Source organism: Pipistrellus kuhlii, unplaced genomic scaffold (assembly GCF_014108245.1).
Source record: "Pipistrellus kuhlii isolate mPipKuh1 unplaced genomic scaffold, mPipKuh1.p scaffold_m20_p_1, whole genome shotgun sequence".
Taxonomy (NCBI): domain Eukaryota; kingdom Metazoa; phylum Chordata; class Mammalia; order Chiroptera; family Vespertilionidae; genus Pipistrellus; species Pipistrellus kuhlii.
Genome location: NW_023425404.1, coordinates 50,999,574 through 51,018,481, shown reverse-complemented (window position 1 = coordinate 51,018,481; position 18,908 = coordinate 50,999,574). Strand labels below are relative to the sequence as shown.

Here is an 18,908-nt window from a genome sequence, read left to right as displayed (position 1 = left end):
GGTGTTCAGGACAGAAGCAAGGACTTGCCAACTCCCGGGCAGCTAGGAGTGAAGCCAGGGGAAGGAAGGCTTATTCTTGCACAAATATCATGCCACCAGCCTCTAGTGTTCTATAATATCATTATTCTTATTAAGTCCTTCTGAATATTACAGATCACTCCATGCCTCTAAAATTATTTTGTGGTATTGAGCTCATTTGCTCACCTTACTGAATCAGATTTGGTTTTCTTATACATACCTGTATTGTTTTCTGTCATATATTACTGGTCCCCACATATAAATGCAAAATTAAAAGCAAAAAAATTTTTTAATCTTTTAGAGAGAGGAAAGGGAAAAAAGAGAAAGAGAAACATCAATATATTGCCTCCTGCACATGCTCCAACTAGCAATCGAACTTGCAATGTGGGTATGTGCCCTGACTGGCAATTGAACCCACCATCTTTGGTGAACAGGATGATATTCAAACCAATCACGCCATACCGGCCAGGGCTAACTACGTACACAATTTTTATAATCCAAAAATTTTTTTAATGTATAAGCTCATATAATTTTAAGTGTCTCTTTCGTTAAATGTTTTGCAAAATCATCACCATTTATTATTTTGTATCAGCCTAGAAGATTATATATTGGAAACACGGTAAACCTGTAGTTTTGCTTATTTTGTTGACCTGGCTTGGGCTTTAAGTATACACCGCAGTCTCACCAACCTCTTCTGCCAGTTCTTTTTCTTGTGTAGGTGTAATTCATCCCATCTGCCCTTCTGTCTTAGGAAGAAACAGCAACAGTAGCCATTCTTTTTTTTTTTTTTTTTTTTTTAATTGATTTTTCACAAAGAGGAAGGGAGAGGGATAGAGAGCTAGAAACATCGATGAGAGAGAAACATCTACCAGCTGCCTCTTGCACTCCCCCCCCCCCCCCCAGGGATGTGCCCACAACCAATGTACATGCCCTTGACCGGAATCGAACCTGGGACCCCTCAGTCAGCAGACAGACACTCTATCCACTGAGCCAAAGCGGTTTCGGCATTGTAGCCATTCTTTTGAGCACTAGTGAGTATGGGGTTGAAAGTCCTAAGGCAAGAGTTTTAATTTTCCTTTATAAAGTGTCATTCTGTATATTTAACAAATGTCATGAAGAAAAAGAACTAAATTCAAACTGAGAAAGTGCCAAAGCAACAAAATAATGTGAACAAAAAACACACAAAACATTACTTGGTTCAAAAGGAGTTCAGTTTGTTTTTTTTAATTCTTTCTTACAAGGCCTATTTTCTATATTCTTAATAATTTTAACATTTCTCTACTAGACCAAATTCATGTTATTAACATCAGACTTTAATTGTTGGATACTTAATACATATAGAACTCTCGTAAAACTTATCCATAGCTGAATCTAGAAGATCCTTCTACTCTTAGATCCTGTGTTCTGTATGTTATAACTTGGTTCAGTCATCTTTGAGATTTCAAGGATAATGGGTAGGGATAGCACCAATCAATGAAATATTAGGATTATCTAAAAATTCCATTTTTAGCAATTTCAAAAATATATGATTTAAATGTGAGGTTCTTTTCCTTACCTATAAGTTAATGAATGTGTTAGTGAGCACTAAAATGGTTATGAAAATCCTGAACCAGAAAAATCTGAAGGTATTCATCTGAGCACCTTTTTAAAGATCTTCTTTTATCACTCAAGCCCAGTAGTTTCTAAGGCAACTAGTCTTCACAGCCGCCTGAAGCTGGAATGACAGAAATGGGTGTCTTTTCTGTTGATTTCTGGGAATCTGGTTTTGTTTCACTCAGATCAGCTTGAATGGGGATTCATTTGCCTGGTAAGCAGTTTCCCTTCCAGCACGGGTGGTTTTAGAGCTTAGATACAGGGTGGTGGTGGGGGCAGTGGTGCTGGAGCTGCCGTTTAAGCTGCGAGTTCAGGGGTGACCACGGTGACACTCCTGTAGTTGGTTAGGTTCTGGAACATGTTGCAGTCCATTTCCACGTTGAGCCGCTGGGGCCCCGCCTTCACCGGTGTGAACCAGAACTGGGTGCACAAGGTGTTTCCTGGTCTCACGGGCCCTAATCTGAAATAAAGGAAAAGGCAAGTGCTAGTTCTGTCCCAGGTTGATTTTGCTGGTCCCAGTGACTCTGATCCTTTCCTACCAGAAGAGGTGGATCATGACCCAAGTACCTAGCTGTTGGAACAGGAGGTTTGAAGGTGGTAGAAGACGGGAGCCTCCCTATGGTGAGCAATTTCATGGTTGAGAAGGGAAATTCTATTCTAAGGGCTTCCAAGCTGCCTCTGTTGTTTCTTTTACCACCTGTGACTTTAGTCTGGTCCCAGTCTCAGTCACAGTATTGGAGTATATTTGGAAAAGCTATAGCTTTGGGACCAGATGAAGAAAGAAGATACTTGCAGCATTTAAAACCAACAAGGGACTAATACCTAGACTATCCAGGCCACTCCTACAAATCATCGAGGAAAAAAGGTGGGAACACCAAAAGAAAAGTAGTCAAAGACCTTTAGAGAGGAGTAAATGAAAAGGCTAATAAACACGAAGAATTAAATTAAAACAATAATGAGACATTACCTTATTTCCATTAGACTGAAAAAAAGAGAAGGTTGGGTATTGCCATGAGTAGAGGAATAGTAGGAATATAGAAACTGTCCTGGAGTGCTGGAGGGAGGGAGGCTTCTGCAGCCATTCTGCAAAGAACACTGATAGTACCTGGTCAAACCAGGGCATAGCCTATGACTCAGCAATTCTATTCCTGGGCATATATATCCTATCCTTGCCCACCAAAGTTTCAAACAAGTATTATACATAAGGGGACATGTGGAGATGTTCATTGCAGCATTATGTGTGGTGTTTGAGAGTTGGAGGTACTATGGGTACCATCACTGTGAAGTAGAGGGGTAGGTAGCAGGGGATGTGCAGTTGTATTATGTAGCAGAAACAATGGACTGGATGTATGTGGATGAGTCTTAAAAACATAGATCTGAGTGAAAAGTAACAAAAAGAATTAGACATAACATCACTTATACAATTTAAAAATATAAGCTCAGGCCCTGGCCAGTGTGGCTCAATTAGTTGGAGTGCTGCCCTGTGCCACTGAAGGGTCACAAGTTTGATGGGTCACAAGTCAGGGCACATACCCGGCTGTGGGTTCAATCTCTGGTTGGGGAATGTTCAGGAGGCAACTGTCAATGTCTCTCTCACATCAGTGTTTCCCTCTCCTTCTCCCTCTCGCTCTAAAATAAAGATAAAGGCTCAGGAAGCAATAGTGCACATTTTACACATACTAACAAAATAATGAGAAGTGTGATTGGAATGGGAGTAGGGAACAGGGATAAAAGAGAATATTGAAACAAAATTCAAAATTGTGGTGGGCTTTAGCAGAATGGAGCTTTCGAGAGGCAGCCTCCCCGTGATGTTCTCTAGTACCCAGTCCTCACCCTGTCACCTGCACTCACCAATATTGAGGCTCTCCCTGCATGACAGGGCAGCAACAGGGGCCAGGTGGGTGCCTGAGGGGCACACAGCCTCCCTCACTGCTGTCCCCGTGGGATGAGATAGGCCCTAACCTCTTAGCTCTACTTCAGGGCATATTTGCTCTGTCTCCATGGACACCAAAAAGACAGTTATTAACCTTGGGTGCAGTGTTTCTCCAGTTGAGATGTGTCGGTGGGTTGAAAAGCTTGTGGTTTCTTACCTGTAGCTCCTCTTTCTGTGAATGAGCCCCCTTCCGAAGACGGAGATCACACAGTCCTTCAGGGGAGCGTCCAGGGAGTTATGGATGCTGACTGAGGCCTTAAGAGGCTTATACTGCTCTGCTGCCTCTGGCATCTGTGGCAAGAGACACAGTTACTCCTTCCCCTCCTGGGCACACTCCCTGTTCCCTCCATTACTCTCCTATCTCTGCCATCCTGACCCAAACACCTCAGCTGACTTCTTCACCCCTCTGCCTGATCTTCCTGCATTTACCCTCACACCAGATCCCTCACAGACCGTGTCTGACGGTGCCTCTCCTCCACTTAGAGGCCGTGGAGGGTTTCCCATCATCTCCAGAAGGAAGCTTCAGTTGGCATTCAGAACCCTTCATGGTTTGACTCCAACCCACTTCTCCAACCTTATTTGCTCTTCCCTTGACTAAACAACATTCAAGACACGTCAGGTGCTCTCCCATCCCCAGCACACCTCTCAGGCTCCTTCCTTTAGGCCTCTTCTTCTCGCAATGGCCTTCCCCCACCCCTGCACTGGAAGCCTACCCATTTTCCCCAGTGTATATGCCACCTTCTCCACGAAGTCTTCCTCAAACTAATCAGATGGAATTAACCCCCTTTACCTCACTTATCCCATAGTGACCTTGTGGCTCTATTAAAGCATTTACATAGAAGACCAACACTGTGTCTCCCTTTCACCAACTATAACTTCTTTAAGGGCGTGGACCAAATTGCATTAATTTTGGCCAGGGTAGCCGTGGAAAGATGACTGGATCAAGAGCCATCAGTCTCCAAAATGTCCCATTATTATGATCTTGGGCCTATTGCTCTGTAGGAGAGTTTCCTCATCTGAATAATGGGGACAGTTCCACCTCGCAGGGCTTTTGAATGAAAAGCAATGAGATGAAAATACATTGCCCTATGCATAAAGTGCTAAATAAACACAGGCAATTATTATCCCTATAAGTGTGGAGGCAACAACTGGCGAGGACCAACCTTTACCTAACCACTTAAGAAGTTGGAAGATTGAAACCTGAAGAGCACATGTAAGAAACCATCTCTTTCAAGGCAAGGAGCTCTCAACATAGCATTTTCCAGTGGTCCTGCAGCAGCCACCTGCACTGAAGTGGGATGGCCTCTGATTCTTTCTGAAATGGGGACCTGAGTGGTAAGTGCATGAGAGCAATTTGGGGAAAGACTGATGCCTACCTCAATTTCAAGGTGTGGTCTACAAATGGCGATGTCTTCCTGAGCAAAGCAGCTAAGGCTGGACTCTGAGTGCGTTGCCACAGCAGTAAGTCTGAGGAAGCTGTTCTCAGGTGGGCTTCGCTCAAAATGGGAGAAGGACAGGCTGGTGGTGATTCTCCTGACTGAGATTCGTGACAGAGGAGTCAGTGCAAAAAAGCTGAGTGCTCGTGCCCCGGAGACAAGCAATGGTTACACACAGAATGCAGAGGAGTCAGGATCTCGCTGAAGCCAGAAAGGAGCCTCCTCCCTCACAGCAATTTCAAATTGAAACTCATCCAAGAACCCACCCCTCCCCCCCAGCACCACCTTCACTAACATGTTTGGCAGACCACCTCCTCGGGGTTGTGGACACAGTCCCTGTGAGCTAGAGCAAGCTAAGCTCTCTTGGCCTGTTTCTTTGTCTAATAATACCTACCTGGTGGGATGGCTTGTGTTAAAGGAGACACTGCAAATGAAGTACTTATCTCAGACCCCGCCACACATTGATACTGAATATATGCTGACGTAGTTCCTTCCCATTCTCTGCTTCTTCTCTTTCCCCTTTGCAGAGAAAATGAAGCCATCCTTCATCCCTGAGGAATCCTTTCAAGCTCCTGTTCCCATCCCCAAACGACAGACATAGACACACACCCTAGCTCTCACTGCTCCCCTTGCGGGGTGATGGGTCCCCCCTGCGCAAGTCCAGTCCTCTGTTTTTACAGTCTATGCTCCATCCTGACTCTACCAGTGCCTGCCTGTGCAACTTTGGGTGAATTATTTAACCTCTCTGTGTCTCTGTCTCCTCATCTGTAAAGTGGGGATAATAATGGTTCCTGCCTCGTTAGGTTGTGAGGATAAATGAGCCAATGCACATATAGCACTTAACATACCATGTTTGTCACTAATAAAGGCCCAAAAATGTGAGCTATAATTGTTCTTGTTGTCTCTCATTTCCCCAAGAGTTGCACCATCAATTAAAACCCACCTCTTCCTGGGTGGAGGTGGGCAATGGGTGCGGGGGTGGGAGAAATGGCAGATATCTCCTATAGTGTCAACAATAAAATAATAATAATAATACAATAATAAAAGCCATGGCCAGTGTGGCTCAGTTGGTTGAGAGTCATCCCATGCACCAAAAGGTTACTGCTTCAATTCCCAGTCAGGGCACATGCCCAGATTGTGAGTTCGGTCTGCATAGGAGAGGCAACCAATCAGTGATTCTTTCTCACATCAATGTGAGATTTATAAATTTTTTTTAAATGTTTGGCTCCAACCATGGAATTTCTGATTTAATTGGTCTGGGGTGCAGGCTGAGCATCAGATTTCCCTAGGTGATTCTGACTGTAGGAACATTTGAGAACAACCGCTCTTGTCCAGGAAATTTCAACCCTAGAATAACATGGGGAGGTTGTTTTTTTTTTTTAAAAAAAAACACCAATCAATGCCTGGGCCCCACCCCGGACCAATTAAAGAAAAATCTGTGGGAGGAAGAACCTGCACACATGTCGCTCCTCTGCCGGGAATGCCCGTGACTCACGTTTCTGTCCATCACTATCCTGTCACCCTTAGGACCCAGTGCCGCCTGATTTGCTTGGCGGCAGCCTGTGCTCGAGCCTGGGTGCAATGCTCCCCTGCCGTTCCATTCTGTTTACCTTGCCAAACACTTACACTGCTGCTATGGCCTGTATACTTATCTTACTGCAATCAGAATTGTGGGATTTTATTTTTTCTGTATGAAGCACAATAACTAGATGGATAAATGAGAGAGAGAGAGAGAGAGAGAGAGAGAGAGAGAGAGAGAGAGAGAGAGGGAGGGAGGGAGGGAGGGAGGGAGGGAGGGAGGGAGGGAGGGAGAGAGAGAGAGAGAGAGAGAGAGAGAGAGAGAGAGAGAAGAAGAAGAAGAAGAAGAAGAAGAAGAAGAAGAAGAAGAAGAAGAAGAAGAAGAAAAAGAAGAAGAAGAAGAAGAAAAAAAAACAAAAAAAACAGGAGCTAGAAGCCACCCACTGAGACCTGCAGGGGAGCCTCATGACTGCAGTCTGCCCTGGGTGGGAACTGGGGGTCTGGGATCTGGCAGGGCCACAGAGAGTTACCCAGGTTGGCGCTGAGCGTAAGGAGCAGCTTCTCCCTCCAGAGCTCAGCAGCAAGGGTGCCGTTGTAGTACACGGCCTGCACCCCAATGGCCAGCTGCACAGCCTTCTCCTGGTCACCGGGGTTAACCAGGGTCACGGAGAACTGGGCATCCCCTCTCAGGGGTAGGGAGCTGGGTGCTTCCAAGAACAGGTACAGAGGATCAGCAGTCTCGAGACTGGGAGGACGAATGCCGTTGTCTGCCCCATGCTCCAGTTTCTCTTTCTGGACTCTCTCCAGCACCTCTTTTTCTTGAAGAGATCCTGAAGAACAGAAGAAACAAAGCAGGCCTCTTACCCAGCAGGTATAGGCCCTTCTAATAAAAGCCCAGGACTAAGATTTATTTACCCACGGCTGCTCAAATGCCAAAGTCACGAGAACTTTGCAAATCTCTAAGGGCATATTTAACTTAAAAAATAAAATAAAAAAGTCTGTGTTCGGCACAGACACAGCAAGTCCCTTCCAAGTCACTCAAGGATTGAGTTCTTTTTCAAGTGCCATGAATCTGCCCCTTTGAACAATTGGGAGAGCCAGCTTTTGGACAATTCACACTGTCTCTGAGGACAGTTTGGAAGAGACTTAAACCTTTCTAAGTGAAGGAGTTTGAACTTATTCCAAGGGCAATGGGGGCCATGGAATGTTCAAGAGCAGGGGTAGTAAGATAATACTTGTGTCTTAGAAAGCTCACTCTGGAAACGGAAAGTTTGGAAATGGAATAATGATGGAGAGACTGCAGGCAGGGGGTAGTTAGGCGATCACTGGAATATTGTGGATAAGAGATGACGCCCTGGGTTACCCATAGGCCAGTGGGCGACAAACTCATTAATCAACAGAGTGGCAAACCGTGGCTCGTGAGCTGCATGTGGCTCGAGAGCCGCAGTTTGCCGACCACTGATATAGGCAATGGAGAAGGAGACATGGAGCCACATGTGGGAGTAATGTGGGGCGGTGAAGGGGAAAAGACGAGAGTGCAGGCCTTACTAATGGAACAAATAGGTAGACAGTAGTGCCATTAACCAATATGGAAGCAGGAACAGGTTAAGAGGGACTGGATAAGCAGGAGAGAGGAAGAACATCTTTTGGCAGCTGGGTTTAGTAGTACGTGTGTTGTTTTGTAGCAAAACTGGGGGCAATTTTGCCTCTCAGGAGACATTCGGGAGTGTCTGGAGACACTTTTGTTTGTCACAACTGGTGGAGGTGGTGATTGGTGACGGAGGGGTGCTAGCATCTGGTGGAGAGAGGTCAGACATGCTGTACAGGCCATCACAACGGAGAGTCACCTGGCCCAAAATGTCACTATGGCAAAGGGGACTGAGAAATATGATGGGGTAAGAACTGCAACTCTCCATGGCCTGCATCCCCCTCTTTTGCTATTTCAGGAGCTGAGAAGCCTGGGGCCTCCCCTGGCAGTACCTTCGGGATACTTGTAGTTCTGAGTGATGTCCTCACAGCGGTCACTGCCCACACCTTTGGTGCTGATGTTGCGGCCCACATACTTGGTGTTGGAGTTGGTCAGCTCCAGGGTCCCATCCTCACAGCACTTCCAGACCACGCACGAGGCATTTACCGAGGCAAAAATGTCTGCTACTCCAGGGGTCAGCCCCAGGGTCCCCTCCTTGACCGCTCTGACAGGGACCAGATCACAGGCCTTCAGGACTAAGGGAGAGAAAGGTCAGTGGGCAAGCGGAGCCACAGCCAGACCTCTGCTTGGGCCAGGGCTCCATAAGCTCAGTTCCCATCCTAGTCCCCATTTTCCCTCCCTGGGGGTTGAGGGCAGAGATGGGCACTGAGCAGGGTTTCTAAGAGGGCATGCAGAGGGGAAACAACGTTTAGTGGCAATAACGTTGGTAATGGTCTGTGGCAGGAGCCCTTTCAGAAACTGGACCGATAGAATCCCAGGAAGACACAGTACACGGGTTTCTAAGCCAGCTTCGCTACGGATGTGATAGGACTGGGTCACTGTTCTCTTGCGGGGGAAGGAAAAACCATCTTTTTATGGATCCTAAAGACCTTTTCTGAGCTTCAATCCAGATTCCTTCGATGAGTCTGAACCTATTTTAATACCTCTTCATCCATACCCAGAATCTCAGAAACCCCGTGACAAGCCCCTGACCCGGCCCATCTACCAGCTCCCTAAGACCCTCTGCCTGTCACTGAGGCCCGCTCTCCCCCTGTTGCTCTGAGGCGGGGCTCGTCTCCCCACAGCCTTGGGCTGGGATGGCGGACACCTTTGTCCCCTTGAGCCCACTGGCATCAGGTCAGCATTCTGCCAGTCACCATCATTCTCTCCACTTTTCTAGCTTTAGGGAATGCAAACCCCGTTTGGATCATCTGTTGTTCCTGTTTCCTGTCCGAGGGACTCCTTCAGTCCAGGCACCCCGTGACCCTGAGGCCTCCCGCTGCTCCTCCAGGTGTTTTTTTGTTTTGTTTTGTTTTGGTTTTTTTTTTTTTTTACCTGCACCTCCCTTACGAGCACTTGGGTACAGAATCTGCCATCCACGGTAACCCTGAGGCAAATCAGGCCGGGCCATCCAGCACTCTGTGGAAGTCTGGAAGATCCTGAAGGTAGCAAAAGAGCCATTTGAGTATAAAAAAAAAGAGGTTCCCAAAGAGGTCCTAGAAATAGCGGTTGCTGTTGCCATGGGGATGGGCGTTGGTGTGTACCATACAAGTGGCTATAACACCAGGAAGGAGCGTGCCTGCCACGACTGATCCTCAGCGCCCTGCCTCCTCTGTGCCTGGGCCGCTGGGGCGGTGGGTTCCCAAGGGGTGCAGCCCCTCCAGCCTGAGACTCCCTCCCCCTGCCTGGGCCGCTCACCAGATCCTGCCTCGCTGGCCCTCTCCGTTCAGGAGGCCCTCCTCGCTGTAGTACTCGTCCACCAGCAGCCCCCCGCCCGTGCCCTGGGCGGAGGAGAAGGCGGTCACGGCGCGCGCAGGGATGCCCAGGGCCCGCAGCGCTGCGGGGGAGAGGCGCGGTCAGCGGGGCCGCAGGGCCTGGGGTGTGGGGCAGGGGAGGGGAGGGGTACGGCTAGTGTTTCCGGGGTCTCTTCCGGGCAGGCGCTGTCCGAAGTGCCTGGGGACAGCGTGGAAAGAGGAAGGGCACATGCACCGGGAAGTTAGAACTGGCACCAGGCACAGGACCTGGAAATGCGGGGCAGCAGGTCACGGGCAGGTGGAGTACGCTGCGGGGGGCGGCAGGGGGAGTTTCGGGGTGAAAGTGAGTCTGGGAGCAGCGTTCCCCAGATGAGCCTCACTTTGCTGAGCAGGAAAAGGAGCCGCAGCCTGTCCGGAGGAGCTGCCCTGAACAAATACCGGCTTCTTGGCCGGATGGAGCGGCCGAGCCCGTTATGGGTGGGAAGGAGGTGAGGCCATGGGGCGGGGTGGGGGCAGCACCGGCTTTTGGAGATGCCTCTCCCACAGGGGGCCGCAGAGCAACCCCACGGGAGGACACTCTGTCCGGGGGTCCCGGGGGTCCCGGTGAGCCGGATCCGTACCTGTGCAGGCAACAGCGGCCAGCACCCAGGCCTGGCCGGCACCCACCGGCCGCCCGTGGCCGGTGCACCACCGCCTCAGGATGGGCGCGCTGCCCCGGCGCTTGCTCAGCCAGGCCCCCTCCGCGGCGTCCTGGGCCTGCGGGGCGGGCAGGACGCTCTTCTCCTGGAGGGCACGCAGCTGTTTGGGAAACACGTGGCTGTTGTGTGGGTCCCGGGATGGTCAGCTTCCGGGTGGGATTGGGGGTAGCGGTGAGGGGGTGGCGGTGAAGGGGTGAGGTGAGGGTGAGAGGGTAAAGTGGGGTGGGAAGTGAGGAAGTCTCATCGCCCGTTTTCCAAGGGTGGTGAACAGGCATCTGCATCAGAATGACCTGGACCACGTTAAACCCGCATGTTCCACACTAGCTCACTAGGTTACCATCTTTTTTTTGGGGGGTGGGGTGGGGGGTTGGGGTGAGGGAGGCGCTGGGAGGAGTCCAGGAACTGACTTTAATATATATATATATAAAATATATATTAAACCGGTTTGGCTCAGTGGATAGAGCATCGGCTTGCGGACTGAAAGGTCCCAGGTTCGATTCTGGTCAAGGGCATGTACCCTGTTTCCCCGAAAATAAGACAGTGTCTTATATCAATTTTTTCTCCCAAAGTTATTGATTTCGGAAAGGAAGGGAGGAGGGAGGGGCAGAGGGATAGGAAATTAATGATGAGAATCATTGACCAACTGTCTCCTAAACGCCCCCTACTGGGGATCTTGCCTGCAACTGGGGCCTGTGCCCTGACTGGAAATTCAACCTCCTGGTGCACAGGTCAACAGTGAGCCATGCAGGCTGGGCAGGAATCCACCTTTTTAACAAGTCCCCTAGATTGAGTGTTTGCGACCACACTGGCAAAGAAAGCCACGGAGCAGCGAGAGTGGCCCCCCCTGGGGCTGGGTTCCTGCTCCTTCCCTGCCTGGCCCTGATTCCTTTGAGGGTGTTGGCCCTCGTAGCCTACCCTTCCTCCTTCTCACAGGCTGGCTCTGCCCCTCACCACACCTTCAGGGGTGAGTCCAGTGGCACCAGAGGAAATGGGGACACATCCCTCCTGTGAAAGGACTTTTAGGAACCACTGGAAAGCACCAAGCTGCCATCGTGGTCTGCATGTCCTTAGGAATAATTTACAAATGAAAACAGGTCCCTCTGACCACCTTAGCCGCCGCCGAATAAGATGGACCCCACTCGCCGAAACCGGTTTGGCTCAGTGGATAGAGGGTCGGCCTGTGGACTGAAAGGTCCCAGGTTCTATTTTGGTCAAGGGCATATACCTTGGTTGCGGGCACATCCCCAGTGGGGGGCGTGCAAGAGGTAGCTGAGCGATGATGTTTCTCTCACACATTGATGTTTGTAACTATCTCTCCCCCTTCCTCTCTGTAAGAAATCAATTAAAAAAAAAAAAAAAAAAAAAGATGGACCCCACTCCCTCCCTTCCAGAGACCCAGGCCTCCAGTGTGGGCTCTGAGGACATCCAGGCCAGGTTTAGTCCTTGCAGACTTGTGTCCTGGAGGATGATACCTCCCTTTGTCCCCCCTCCCCACCCACTATGGCTGCTACTGTCCTCCCCTCCATACTCACAACCTTCTCCAGGAACTACCCCCACACTCTGGGAAGAGGGCACTAGTGGTGTTTTGCAGGTACTCAGGGTCACAGGGGAGGGGGACAGCCCTGTTAGAGGGCTCCCGCTTCCCTCTCACTCACCACAGCGCCCAAAACGAGGGCCACATGCACAGGGTTGCCCCACTCCTCCACTTGCTCGTCCATGCTCAGCAAGTCCAGGCTGAGGTCCAAGACATCCCCCTCAAACTGGAAGGACCACACAGAGCAGTGAGGAAGGGTCCCCATCCCACAATTCAGCCCCGGCACCTCGTCCTCCTCTTAGACTCAGCTTCCCTCCTTCCTCCCTTGCCTTGTCCCCCTGTGCCCCTTGGCCCCTGCGCCTGGCGGTCCAATCCTTTGCCTGTTCTGTTATTCGACTCTCCCGATACGGTGTGAACGCGTGAAGACCAGGCCTGTGCTGTTCCCTGTCATTTCTATCTTTATCCCTTTGGCGCACTCCTGCCGCTCCTGCTGGCACTGACCCTGGCACTGACCCGCATGTGGAGGGCGCCAAGGCAGCCCCTGCGCTTGAAAAGCCCACAGGGAGCGGGGGAGGGGGGCCGCGTAGCCTCTTAGACCACAGGCCTCAGCAGCGTGGCCAGGGCGCTGGGAGACATCCCAGCACAGAGCAGAGAGATTCTCTCTGCCTTTGGGGCGGAGGAAGGCTTTCCGAGGGTCTTAAAAGCTGGGCAGGAGCTTCCCAGGTGATATCGAAGGGAAGCTATTCCAGGTGGGGAGGGGGGCACACTCAGCCCGCATGCCCAGGGGCTGGCTGGTCAGGGGGCTGGCGCATGGGTGGCTCTGGAGGAAAGGAAGGCAGTGGCCTGGCTGTGAAGGCTTATATCCTGTGGACAGTGTGTGTGTGTGTGTGGGGGGGGGAGGTTAATAGAGGGCTTTGATTGGTGTGATCTTGAAGAAGATAAATCTAGGAGCTGTGGAGGATGGTCTGATAAGGCCCCGAGGAAAGAGCGGTCGGTCCCACATGGCTGAAATTTCCTACACATGTTGCCTCATGACCAGGGGCTTCTGGAGCTGCCATTTCTGTCTGGCCTGAACACTAAAGGCTATGGGACAAGCACTGTCTCTTCCCCTTCCCCAGAGGCCCCCGTACCTGGCCGAAGTCCCAGGGCTCTTCCTGGATGCAGTCCGCCGTGCCCAGGTAGATGAGGCCGTTCTGGTTCAGCACGTACTCCCAGCGCTGAGCCTCATTCTCCAGGAACACAGCGTCCTCTGGGGAGAGGCGGGCAGGAACGAGGGCCTGTGAGGGGCTGGGCCTGCTCTCCACATCCTGGCCTCTGCCCTCCCCGCCCAGGTCACTTTGGGCTGCACATCTCCCCTTCAGCTCTGGGCTTAATGAGGACTGAGGGAGGACTTCGTCTGTTCACTGGCCCCTCTGGGACCTGGCCTCCTGGATGGAGAGAGGGGGCAGGGGGCAGACCAACCTTAAAAATCCTACTAGCTCCCAGAAGACATCTGTAGCCAGAATGCTACTATCCCAAGAGAATTTGCCAACAACCCAGGGATCTTCCCCGTGGGCCTGTTATGTCTCTCTCCCAAGTTTAATTTAAACAAAATAGTGTTTAGAAAAAAAACAATACAATGTAGGTTGGCAGAGGGGAGCAGAAGGGAAGAGCAGCATTTGGCAAGACAGGGTGAGAGGGAGCAGTGGGGCTGGCAAAGTGAAAGCCAGAGCATTGGCTTTCTGCTCTGCGGCTGTGCACGTGGGCCTGGGGCTCCCACGGCCTCTTGTGGGTGCCTTTCCCTCTGTCCCATCCAGGGGGTGGGCTGGGGAGGAGGACGGGGGCTTTGAGGAGTCCACTGCCCACCCTAAGAAGCTGGACACTGCTTCTTTGGCAGTCACTGCAGACGGAAGTGTGTGGCCCAGGTTGCAGGGCTCTGGGAAATAGGTGACCAGATAGCACTATCCTCTTGTCCTCTGCTTGGGTGCAGCCCCCCTTTGATAAAGTTCCCTGCTTGTGAATAGGGCTCTGACTTTCATTATAGGATGTAAAATTTCCTTTAGAATTCAGGAAAGCCCCAACCCCAGGTATCCAAGATGAGACTGAGTCCCAGTTAATCTCCGAAAATCTCTTTATCACCTCCCAGTGAGCAGAGCAAACAACGCACTCCTGCTCAGTTAGACACGCACACCTACACATGCCTGCACACACACCTACACACGCCTACACACACACCTACTCACGCCTACACACACACACACACACACACACACACACACACACACAGGCTGTCCCTACAAGCCAACCATGACTGGATATAAGTTCCCATCTATTATTCCACCTCTCCACCCTGCTTAGCACAAAGAGAGCTTCGAACTGAGGAAGGAGGGGGATTGGAAACCAGAGAAGTAGAGACAGGGAGCCAATGGGGATTCAGGTACCACATGAGAAGGGAGTCAGGAACTGGAGATGGAGCTGCAGGCATTTGGGAAGATTTCTTCCAATTTCCTCCCATTTCCCAGCTCTGCCTTGTAAGGAAGTCTCCGCATTAAGGTGGGCAGTGGCAGATTTAAAACGGAAAGATAGCAAACCCACTCTCAAACTGGCCCACGTCCACTGAGACACATACTTTTCACTTCTTCCACAGCTTTGCCCTGACCCTGGCTGCCTTCTTTATCTCTACCTAAATAAAACTTGCTTTATCCCAAAGGGGCAGGGGAAGGAAAGACAGACTCAATCATCAGAAGAATAGATGATTGTTGGCTCCTGTTGGGGCCAAATACCGATGATCTTTTCTAGATGAAATAGCTCCCACAGCCTGGGCTGATGTCTGCCAGAGGAAAGCCCACCCATTGGGCGCTGAGCTCCAGGAGGCGGGCCCTGCAAGCTGAGGCTCACGCGGGATATTTCCAAGCCTTCCTTTGGAGAGAACCCAGCAGTCTTCAGCAGTGAGAACAGAAGAAAAGTGGAGAGAAGCAGGACAGATTTAGTGCGAAGCTGATGGAACTGAAGCTTTGGGCCCCTCACTAGCACAGACCCTCTTCAGGCCCTGGGAGGGACCTTAGCAATTCAAAAATTTGCGTTCTTTTTCTTTAAGAGGCTTTCCCCAAATTATACAAACCTCAGTTTTCACAAAACCTGGGTTCACCTGGAGATAGTCTATGGGAGGCCAAGGGGGTAACAGAGAAGCTTATCCCTAAGTTCTTGCCCTTTTACAATAAAGGGCAGCTCTCCGGGGTCATCTCTGAGTCGTATGTCCTATGACCAAATAGCCTGAGCCAACACCAGAGTTTGGCAATGAGACAACCCTTTGCTTCCAGTGTGGAGCCCCAGGCTGCTTCCGCCAGGGGTGACACCGAAACAGGACTCTGGATCTGAGAGGCCATTCATCCAGGAAGCAGACTCCCCAAGAATGAGCTGCCCAGAAGTTATCCACTGGGGCCCCGGGCAGATGCTCCCTGACAGAGCTGCACCCACCTCCTGTACCTTGAGTACCCTGTGCAGCCCAGCCTGACCCAAGCCCAAACTTACCTCGAACCCAGGGGTTAAAGAGCAAGGTGAACTGGCCTAGGAGGCGTGGCTTCCTGCGTGAGACCTGCAGCAGGAGTGAGTAGTGCCCAATGACAGCATCGGAGGGCGTGGTCACAGAGATGGTCCAGGCCTGGGCATCTCTCTCCTCCACCTGCGCACTCCAGCTCTTCCGGTTCCCCAGACTGGAAATTGGGAAGGTGGCTTGGGTCCTGTTGGCCTTGGAAGGCTGCTCTCCTGCAGTCACAAATGGCCAGACGAATTGGTCATTGGGACCACTTGGTCACAACTGAGTAATAGAGTCATGTATAATAAAGTTGGAGCCGTTAAGAAATTAGTTTGGGAGGAGAATAAGAGGCCCATCCATTAATGGGAGGCAATAGAAGGTGGTGGGAGCACATAAGTTCTCATGTGCCCATGGATCTACATTTAGATATTTCATAGTCTATAACCAGGGCGTGGTAATAATACCTGTTTCAGAGTGTCAATGTGATGAGATGCTGCATGTTAATCCCTTGGCCTAATATCGGACATGTATACAGATCCAATAAATAGTAACAATTAAATGTGACATTGAGCCTGGATTAGATCCCATCCGGCTTTTCTGCAGAACTGATATTATATTTGCAACCAAAAGGAAGCCCTGTCTGATAATGCTGCGAAGCAACCTCTGAACCCTACTAAACAAGACTTAACTCTGCACATTCTCTTCCTTCACAACAGCCCTGCTGGGTGGGGAGAACGTCTTGAGGTCCAAGTACCATATAGACCATTTGTCCCTTAGCTCCCTGAGAGGGTGATGAAGAAGAACCCTCCAATCCTGCTGCCAATGGGGTCCAGGCCTGCTCCACTTACCGGTTTGTGCAATGAGGGCCACCTTCTTTAGGGCAGGCAGATATGCGAGGACCGGATCCTGGAAGTGCAGCCTGATGGAGAAGGGCTGTCCCCTCCTCACAATGAGGCGCCTGGAGCTGATGTCCTTGGTGTGGTGCTCCTCATTGTTTCTTGCTGCCTGGAAGTCGCAGCTCTTGATCCCCAGGGCTGTGTGGAAAAGAGAAAGCATGGAGACTAGGTAATTGTGACAAGTAAGGAAAAGCAGAGACTCTGGAGTCAGCAAGACCAGGGTTCAAAAATCCTTGGCTCAACTTACTTACTAGCTTGCTAAGGCAAGTAACTACTATGACCATCTATTTTCTCTCCCCTAGAATGATCACTCCTCCTTGTAAGGTTGTGGAAATTAAATAAAGTAATATATACAATAGCGGTCCCCCCACCCTCCCTTATCCCTAGAGGATACATATCAAGACTTCAGTGGATGCCTGAAACTGAAAATAGTACCAAACCCTATAGTATACCAGAGATTTTCAACCGGTGTGCAATAAGAATTTTTTTAAATGTGCAAAACCTGACTATTTAGTCAGGGGCACTGACCTCTTTTCCCTAGATTGTCAAAGAAAAAAGTGAACACAGCCAGCACAACAATAGCCATCCAGTGTGAATAAACAAAAATTATACCTAATTTTTGTCAGATCGACAAAAAAATATATTTTTGGTGTGCCAGAGATTTTTAGAATTAGTTTATGTGTGCCATGTGATGAAAAGGTTGAAAATTGCTGCTATATGCTATATTTTTCCTATACATACATACTTATGATAAAGTTTAATTTATAAATGTGTCACAATTAGAAATGAACAGTAACAATTAATAATAAAATAGAACAATTATAACAACATACTGTAATAAAAGTTATGTGAATGGTTTGGGGCCATTATTAAGTAAAATAAAGGCTAGTTGAATGCAAACAATGTGATACAACAAAAGTCTATCTGATAACCGAGATGGCTACTAAGTGACTAAGGGGTGGGTAGCATATGCCATGAGTAAACTGGACAAGGGGATGATTCACATCCCAGGAAGCACATTGTGTGAGATTTCATCCTGCTACTCAGAAAGGCCCACCACCTAAAACTTAAGAATTGTTTACTGCTGGAATTTTACACTTAATATTTCCAGATCACAGTTCACCATGGTAACTGAAACCACAAAAGTGAAAACATTGATGGGGGACTACTGTAATACACTTAGCTTAGAGTCAGACACATAAGTCCCATTAAATGAAACAGTAATTATTATTATTATTATTATTAATAATAATAATAAGAGCAGTGCTTGTTCTCATTGTTGACCCCCTTTTCTTTCCCAATCCTAAAGCAATGAATAAAATCCAGACTCTTGCTCACCTCTACCCATATGATCCTGGGACAAGAATATAAATCCATATTAACCATTTTAACCACCTTACCACCATCAATACAATTATGACCACAAACTTTCTGCCACAACCTACTCTGTTGCTACTGAATAGCCCCACCACCATCACCACCTCCACTACCAGCACTCATCACCACTCCTCAGCAAAGTCACACCACCCATCACCTCCACCACCATCCTACTTCCTTTAATGAAAACACATAATGATGGAGGGGCTGCTGACAGTCCAGCAAGCCCCATGGAGAATTGGCGTGGCTCACCCTGTCCCATGGTTGCAGGCTGCCCTTATCCACGTGGCCACAGGAAGTGTCTGTCTTGAACTGTTGCTTGGGGCTGACTCTCTGAATCTGTCTTCCAGACAAAAAAATAATGGAGGTACTTTTGTTGGCTTAAGAATCTACAAATAGTGGCGTTTCCTTCTGCTTCTCTTGTGAGCTCCCTGACGAGTTTCTTCTCTCCTGCTCCCTCCCCACTGCTATCTCTTGAACCAGCTGTTGGGAGTTACCATTTTTTCATTGTATCTCTTGAGCCAGGAGGCCAGGCAGGCTGGAGTGGGAAAGATCTGCCATCTGGAGAATCCTGGAAGAAACCTCTAAGTCTGGTGCTTCAGTGGCCTTGGGCGACCCTCTGAGATGTTTCCTGGATGACACTGAACGGCTCTGGAGGAGATGACTCCACAAATAGGAAGCCCACATCCAACCCCAAATCTCAGGCCCTGAACATATCCTGGGCTGCAAGTTGCTAGACGTTTGTGGTCTGTTTTGATAATACAAAGAGAGAACATGTATGCTTGGGACTCATCTGTGTGAAAGAGATAAGGAGGTAGAATTTATTGGTGAAAAATAAATGTTCTGAAAGCAGAGGACAGAGCCCAAACGCTTCCAAACCTGTCGGGTCTGGGACTCTCTATCAGAGAGGGTGTGGAATTATCTTGGGATGCAGAGCCATGTTTTTTTCT

At 49.5% G+C, this 18,908-nt stretch overlaps 1 protein-coding gene across 2 annotated transcripts; it reads right to left on the bottom strand.

The window, feature by feature from the left end:
• Positions 1-1,207: 1,207 nt before the first annotated feature.
• On the bottom strand, positions 1,208-18,454 carry EPB42 (erythrocyte membrane protein band 4.2). Of its 2 annotated transcripts, XM_036444548.2 has the most exons (13): positions 18,211-18,447; positions 16,534-16,719; positions 15,682-15,915; positions 13,302-13,420; positions 12,293-12,397; positions 10,560-10,737; positions 9,884-10,022; positions 9,521-9,624; positions 8,479-8,721; positions 7,029-7,328; positions 4,921-5,081; positions 3,702-3,835; positions 1,208-2,071 (listed from the first exon to the last, which is right to left on the bottom strand). In XM_036444548.2, exons 1-13 carry the CDS (start codon positions 18,218-18,220, stop codon positions 1,909-1,911), a joined length of 2,076 nt encoding a protein of 691 aa, XP_036300441.1. In that variant the 5' UTR covers positions 18,221-18,447; the 3' UTR covers positions 1,208-1,908. The 2 variants fall into 2 exon arrangements, with proteins under 2 accessions (XP_036300441.1, XP_045439371.1); XM_045583415.1 differs by lacking the exons at positions 1,208-2,071; positions 3,702-3,835; positions 4,921-5,081 and adding an exon at positions 6,232-6,327 and having other exon boundaries at positions 18,211-18,454.
• Positions 18,455-18,908: the final 454 nt, after the last annotated feature.

Excerpts from the sequence above, each read along its gene's own strand:
- EPB42 (XM_036444548.2), bottom strand. Across the intron at positions 10,738-12,292 it reads CCCTCGTTTTGGGCGCTGTG|CTGCGTGCCCTCCAGGAGAA; the intron begins GTGAGTGAGAGG and ends TTTCCCAAACAG. Across the intron at positions 8,722-9,520 it reads TGCTCGTAAGGGAGGTGCAG|TCCTGAAGGCCTGTGATCTG; the intron begins GTAAAAAAAAAA and ends TCTCTCCCTTAG.